This window comes from Myotis brandtii, unplaced genomic scaffold (genome assembly GCF_000412655.1).
Source record: "Myotis brandtii unplaced genomic scaffold, ASM41265v1 scaffold312, whole genome shotgun sequence".
Classification (NCBI taxonomy): Eukaryota; Metazoa; Chordata; class Mammalia; order Chiroptera; family Vespertilionidae; genus Myotis; species Myotis brandtii.
In genome coordinates this window covers 384,350-391,988 of record NW_005361955.1, presented here as the reverse complement: position 1 = coordinate 391,988, position 7,639 = coordinate 384,350, and the positions used below count along the sequence as shown (strand labels likewise).

General features: G+C 52.1%; 1 protein-coding gene across 1 annotated transcript in view; it reads right to left on the bottom strand.

Annotated features, from left to right (window-relative positions):
* SPSB4 (splA/ryanodine receptor domain and SOCS box containing 4) overlaps positions 1-7,635 on the bottom strand; it is a gene marked incomplete at its 5' end in the record, with an annotated part of 50,587 nt that extends 42,952 nt beyond the window's left edge. The window contains one exon of the mRNA XM_005869984.2: positions 7,362-7,635. Coding sequence (XP_005870046.2) covers positions 7,362-7,635 — 274 coding nt within the window. The remainder of the gene's footprint in view (positions 1-7,361) is intronic.
* Positions 7,636-7,639: the final 4 nt, after the last annotated feature.

The window sequence follows — 7,639 nt, the reverse complement described above, 5'->3', positions numbered from 1 at the left end:
TCGTTAAGGTTTGAGAAGCACTGGTGACAAGTCTAGGGGCGAGTCCCACCATCATACTCACTTTGCAGGTAGGAGAAGGTAGGAAACAGGCCCAGGTCATCCAGGTGGTAAGTGAAGAGACCAGTTACTTATGGTCTCTGAGGTGCTGAACCTCATTGTTTTATGGTCTCGAGCACGTGGGAGGCATTGAGAAGCCAAAGAGGGTCTTTGTGTGGGTGTGTGGGGCTGGGGGAGCACCTATCTAAATCCTGCCCACGCCCCAAGGCCACCCCCTAGGAAACCCTTCAGGCCCCTGCCCCCCTCCCCATCCTTCTGCACTCCAATGTCCTCCAGCATTTGTGCCAGGGTTCTTCAAGACGGGCCTATAAACTGCATGGAATTCTCACTCTCTCGTTTCTGACCAGGTGTGTTTTCAAGGGAGATCGGAGGCCTGGGATTTTTTTTTTAATCAGCAGGTAACTTTGGACAAATTCTCCCAGCTCCATGGTCCATTCAGCTCCTACCTGTAAAGTGAGGGTCTTGCATTGGCTGCAGGGACCTCATCTGTTCCAGCCCCGATGCCTGCGGCCCTCCCCCTCCTGCCAGCCCCTGAAACCGGGAGAGAGGCAGCCTCTTTCCCCTTCTCTTTCTTCCAAAGATCCGGTAGCCGACAGCCCTCAGCCAGGCCTAGACACATCTGTTCGGAGGCAGAGCCTGACCTCAGGCCCACCAGCTCAGCACTCACCTCCCCCAGATACACATGGGTACAGCTGGGGGGACACTGCCTGTTTGGAACACCCTGGCGGACACACTCACCAGGCAAATCACCACTGGGAGCTACAAAACACTTGAACCCGACATTAAGCTGGATGCCTTTAAAACGGCTCAGAGTGAAGGCGAAACACTGCCGGCTCATTGGGAACACATTCACAGTGGCCTTTGAACCTCCGATGGCATTGCCATCATATCCATTAAAGAGTCAAAAACCTCCCAAACCAACATACTCCCTGGTGTGAAATCCCTCAGATTTCACGACGCGGACCCAAATTTAATAACGATAATTGTTTCCGCATTTAATAACACTAAGTAATTTTACCAATCTATGGGAGCTATATCAGTCATAAAGGGCATTCTTTAAACCCACCTTTTTCAACACCTACTATATATCAGGCACCAGCCTAGTCATTTTGTACTGCAATGTCAACATCCTTAATTGAATTGCAGGGCCCATCGTGCGGCCTCCGCTTGGCCTGGATATGGGGACAGGTGTGCCCGGCATGGCACACAATTCAAGGTGGGAATGGATCACTCAGGAGGCAGGTTTCCAAGGCGGCAGCAGATGGTAGCCAGGCCCTCTCTACTCCAGCCAACTGTGGCTCAGGCCCTGCTGCCATGCAGGAAAAAAGGCTGTGCAGGTGACGGGAGGCCAGTACATGAATGTGCATTTATTGAGCACCGACCATGTACTCTGTTCCAAGGGGTGCTGTGGGGGGTGGCCAAGAAGGATACAATCTCCACTTCAAAGAACGACCACTTTCAGCCATAGCAGCCACAGCAATAACAGCAGCAAATCACACTGCGTGTGGGCCTCCTCTGGGCAAGTCAGGGGCACAGGCGTCCCACTCTTCGGACATACACCTTACGTGAGGACTGACTGGGTTACACAGCTCGAAGGAGCTTAGTCCAACCACGTGTTTAAAACCTCCTTAATAACAAATCAATGCTATTCCACTGTATTTTAAACTAGAAATTGAATCATTCACAAGCATTCATCGGGTGCCCACGATGAGCTCGGCACTGGGCACGCTCCGATTGGTCATGCGGGAGAAGCTTCGTTTCTGCATCCATTTTAAGACCCATAGAAACTCTGCAAGGTACATGTCATTATTCCCATTGCACAGATGGTAAAACTAAGGCTCCAGGGTGTTGATTTGGCAGAAGGGGGTAGACATGGAATTAAAATCAAGATCAAGAGTTTATTCTCAAAGCCTGGAAACTGTCTAGTCTCCAAAAATAAGGGTTGGAATAATTAAATTACGATACAGCCATAACATGGACACCCCTGTAGCTGTTAACAAAGAACGAAGCAGCTCTATGTTAATCATATTAAACAATCACCAAGATAGATGAAGAGGGGAAATGAGGGGCAGAGCAATGTTTGCAGGATGATCACACGTGTGTAAAATGTCTGTGTCATAAAATTCTGGAAGGACACACGAGAAACTGCTAACAGTGGTTGCCGGCAGGGAGAGGAGCTGGGGAGCTAAGGGGGCTGTGGGGGTATTTCACTGGCTACCCTTTGGTAGTGTTTAAATTTGCTGCCATGCACACAGTTTACCTTTGAGAAGTAAATGCATCCTATTTTTAAATCCCTCCCTGTCCACTTCCCCACATATGCCTCCTGAGTCACCCTCCGTGACCCAAGCAACTTCATCTCCATCCGGGGAAAGAAGGCAGACCCACATGGAGAGTGAGGGAATGGGGCGAACAGGGGGAGAACTCAGTGCTGAATTGAGGGTGCAGGGGACAGAGCCCCGGCTGAGGGCTGGGGGGCGAGCTGGATCCAGGGCAGAATCATACATAGGGCAGGGGGTGAGGGGGAGACCAGGCCTGGACCTGGTTAGGAGGGAAGAGGAGCTGAGTCCAGATGTCGGCAAGGCTGCGAGGACCGCGCCACCCAGGAGACACAGGGGAGTTGAGCAGGAAGGTCAGGAGTTCAGCGCAGACTGGGAGGGAAGCTCTGGCGAGGGCATGGTGTCCTTGTGGTCATCCTGGTAGAAAGCTCTCTCTGGCCTTCGTCAATACCGGGAACCTTGGCTGGCTGCCAGCCTCCTCTGCTGAGCCATTGCGCCAATAAATAGTTGTTGGCAGATCAATTAAACCATCTAGGAACTACGTCTGGAAATACAATTTCCCCGGCTCGATGCAGGCAGACAAGTCTCTCTGCCAGTTAGGCCCGAGATCCTACGGATCCCACTCTCCACCCTCAGAGAGTCAGCCCAGGACACCAGCACCTGCTCCGTGGGCAGAATGGAAGAGGGCTGGCCCAGGCCACGGGGCCGGGCACAGGAGCGGTTATGACCTGGGTTTAAGTACAGCTCTGCCACTTGCTAGCTGTGTGGCTTTGGGCAAATTCTTCACCTTCCAAGAATCAGTTTCCTTTTATAAAATGGGGATGATAACAGTCACCTTGCCTCTAGGTTTATTGTGTGACACACACACACACACACACACACACACACACACAGAGAATAAAATGAGTGCAACACTTGGCCCAAGGTACAGAGCATGGGTGGCATCTTTTGGGAGGTATAATTATTATGACCCCCAAGTCAAAGCTGCTCAGGACTCCACGCCTGCTTGTCTCCGCCTGTGGCTCCTCTCCACTTCCTGTGTCACTCACATACCACTCACCACCCAAGAACTCCAAGACGGGAGACAAAGCCGGTCTGTCAGCCCTCCTGGCAGCCAGCATGGAGGAGGAGCCAGGAGCATGAGCCCAGGAGCAATTCCTGAAACCAGCCCAGAGCTGATTCCAAAGGCCTGGCCCATTCCAGGGGCCAAACCTCACAGCAGTTGGGACATTTTCAGCGACATTATCCCGTTAGCAATCAAAGCATGCCTGATTCATGGCCACTGCTGGGCCGCCTTCATGCAACTGGCTGTTTGGAACACCCAGAGGAGCTCTGTGCTGAGCCAAGAGCTTTGAGTGCTGGGAGGGAGGAGGAAACACGGGGACAGCATCTCAGGACCTCCCTGAAACTCACAGCTAGAGGAAGGGTCCCGCCCTTTGCTGCACTGGGATGGGGGAAGCACCTTCTTCTGTCCGTTCTCTTTCTGCCTTGTCTGCAGACAGTTCCACAAGGGACCCATTGGACCAGTCTGCCAATGTGCATCCTGCTTCCCCCAGTTACTAGCTGTGTGACCTTGAACAGCTTACTCAAGCTCTCTGTGCCTCAATTCTTCATCATAAAATAAAGATGGTAACACAGGTATTAGCTCACAGAGTCGTTACAAGAATGGAGTTAGAATTTGTAAAGTGCTTAGAATACAGTCCAGCACAGACTAAGCACTATATTAGTTTTTGCTGTTATTGTTTAAGTATCAGTTATTGCTGTTGTTATTATTTGGGCCCCGGGCCCCGTCACCTGGAGACAGCTTGCCCATTTGCCTGGCTGCGCTTTGTGTCTCAGCCCACTCAGGTAGCAGAGGCCCCAGGAGGCCTGCAGCTCTTTGGAGCAAACCCCAGATGCTGAGCGGTTCGCTCCAGGGCATAGCTGAAGAACTGCATTTGCAATGGAAAGAGCACTTCCGGAGCTCTTCCCTCAACAAACACATGCTTCAGAGTCAAATGCAGTTAGCACTTTCTAAGTCTTGCTTTTACAGTCATAAATATTCAAAATTTGAGAAAATGGTATAGCTGACTTTAATCACATTAGAGGAGAAGCCTCTATTACGGCCATTTCTGTTTTAATCCATAAGTGAACCCCAGGACCCGGCCCAGCTCACTTAGTTAATCAACGCAGTGAGCACCAATCGCTGTGCGCCTGCTCTGTGCTGGGCGAGCTTTGTCGTACCCGGTTTACAAAGGAGAACAATGGGTTCAGAGAGAGGAGGTCATCATTGTCCATGGCCTCCTGGTGGGTGCTGGGGTCTGTGAGGGCCCTGGGCAGAGTTCTGCCCCATGATCTTGTGGGGAAACAACCCCAGAGAGCAGCCCACCTTTCTGCTCTGGAGCCTGTCTCTAACTATGGCCACATCCCAGGAGGGTCTGAGTTTGGGGACCCGCCATCATCCCACGATCACTGTGGGCTCGGAATTCTCATGCACAGAATCCCACCTTGGGTCACCTTCCCTACCCAGAGACTCCCTAGGGCCAAACCCTTCCCAGTGCCCAGGGACCAACTGGTGGACGTCAGCCCAGGTCACCAGCTATAGGCATCACAGAGTCCCTTCCCAAGTAGTTCCTGCCAGACTCCACTGCAGCCGTGCTATGGCCCATCCTATACTCAGGTCTTGTCCCACTGACCATGGGCCTTTAGAAGCCCAGAGAAGCTGAGCTCCCCCTTTCTGCAGGCCTACCCTGTCTGAGACAGAGAACATGACTCCTATCGGGGGAGCAGGCCAGTGGCACAGCAGACAAGGCAATCCTGTCACCGAATGGGAGATGCCATAGGCTCGCATCCCATGACATCCTGGACTCCCCTGCAGTCCTGGATGAGCATTCCAGCTTCAGCCACCCTGAAAAAAAATCACTGCCAGTGCAGAGGACGGAACACTCCAAATTTCAGTCTCAAGTTCCTTTAGCCACCGGAAGGATCCAGGAGTTCAAAATGCCCCAAACACAACTGTTCTTTCCCCACTCCCAGCAGCACACCCTGGAGGACGCCATGGCTAGATTGCTCCAATCCTATCATGCGTGGGAGAGCCACTGGCTGCAACCTTGCTAGCACCTTAGCTTTGAACCTGAAAACCAAGCACCAGATGATACCCAAGTGTGAATCAATGCCCAGGAGGAAGCCCACCTCGGGGTCCAACTGTTGGCTCAGGTAGCTCCCACAGGGTATCAATGTCAGCCTTTAATCCCAGCTACCATATTATTGGTGCCCCACACCAGATCTCACAGTAGCTATGAAAAGGATCTGATACTGTCCCAATTTACAGATGAGTAAAATGAGTCACAAGGCATTAGTGTGACTGACTCACCAAAGACACAAAAGCACTGAGCGTTAAGGATGCAGTTGGAAATGAGGCAGATCAGACTCAAGAGCCATACACCAAGCCCACCTGTCTAGTCCCGGGATCAATTCTGGCAAGTAAATGTTCCGATTCTGATTTTAAACGAGTGTTGTTGGTGTTGGGTTTCTCAGCACTGAGGTTTGCCTGGTCACCATGTCCCGACATTCTCCACAGGCACTGGGATGACTAAACTAGCCTTCCTAGAACAGACTCATCTGCTCCTAGGTTTAACCAGCTAATCAGAGCAACCAGAACAACACTGTGCCATTCAATGGCAATCTTAGTCCAGAAACCAAAAAATAAAATATGAGCAAGAATGTCACCAATTATACCAGAGAGCTGAGCATACCAGCCATGTCTGTTGGCCTGCCACCCTTGAAAAGCCAACCCACCCTGCACGTAAGTATAAATCTTACTTGAGTAAAACCTTGTTCTTGACTTTTCTTGAGTGTTACCCTCAGTCCCTCAACTTATGGGGGAAGCATGAAAAAAAGAGTGGGCTTCAGAGGCTGACACACCCGGGGAGACCTGGTACTAGCTCTCTGTAGCCTCACTCTTCAGTTTTTTCATCTCTAAAATGGAGACGATTATGGCTCTCATTTAAAACGAATAAACGGAAATGCTGGCTTTCAGCACCCACCTCTGGGAGCTTTATCAGGGGTGTGGCAGGACCTCTGTTTGGACAAGGAGTGTGTGAGCCCACAAGGTCCTGCCATTGTTATGGGATAGACATCCATGTGCCCCTCTGTCCAGAGGCCACCCTGCCTCCAGGAGTGACTCCATCCTAAAACCAGTAACCACTTTTGTCATTGCTGCCTCGCAGGAGGACTGTGTATGTTCAGTGCAGGGAGACCTTAGAACTGTTAGGGGTCAAACCCAGCAGCCTACCGTCTTGTCTGCAGCCTGCAAGGGTGTTTCGTTGGCCCACATGCTGATTTCAGCAGCGACCAACTTTAAAATTGGGATAGCTCACACAAAATCTAGATTTCTGGGTCCCCTTGAAAAAAACCAGAAGATTCCTGAACGTGCAGCTCTCATTCCCATCGAGGCGATGATCAGCCAGAGAGGAGAGGCAGCTGCCCCCTGTAACAGACAAGTCACTCAGAAGAGCCGGAAGTGGGGTGTTTAGCCCCGCACACAGTAGGTGGTCAATAAATGATAGTTGTGATCATTACTTATTATTTATCAGTAACTTCCCAGCACGGCACTTACATACAGGGACTGTGCCTTCTCCTGGCCACTCTCCTGCTGTGAGCAGGAGGCTGGGCACACAGGGAACCTCATTTTCCATAACCTTTATACGGGCGGGAGGATTCAAAGTCAGCATCCACACTCAAAGCCCTTACTAGGTGCCAGTCGCTCTTGTAATTACTCACATACAGTATTATTTCATTTGATCTTCAACGCAGCCCCAGCCATAATCACTAACATTGGGGAAACCGGGGCACAGCCCAAGGTCACTAAGCCAGCAAAGGGGAGTTGAGAATCAAACCCAAGAGCGCGTCCCCAGAGTCCACGTTCTCATCACACTCTGCACACGGCAGGGGCACCCCAAGTGCGGATGCAGGGCAGGGCCTCACCTGCGTCCAGCCTCCCTCGCCGACCCCCCGGGAGCCAGGCCGACTCCGTTCGGATGCACTTACGGTCAAGGCCGTTGATGTAGCGCATGGTGACTTCACAGTGGCCCCACACGGCACTCACCACCGGGTACAGCTTCTTGCCCTTGAGGCCACGGAAGGCCACGCCCAGGTACTGGCCGTCCACGACGAAGCTGAGCGTGCCCTCGTCCATGTCCAGCACCACGAGCAGCGAGTCCGGCAGCGCGAAGGCCTCCTCGGGCTCCAGGAAGGCGGGGTAGGCGACGCCGGGCCGGTTCTTGCCATCGTGGTAGAGGCGACTGCGGCCCAGGTCCCAGCCCCAC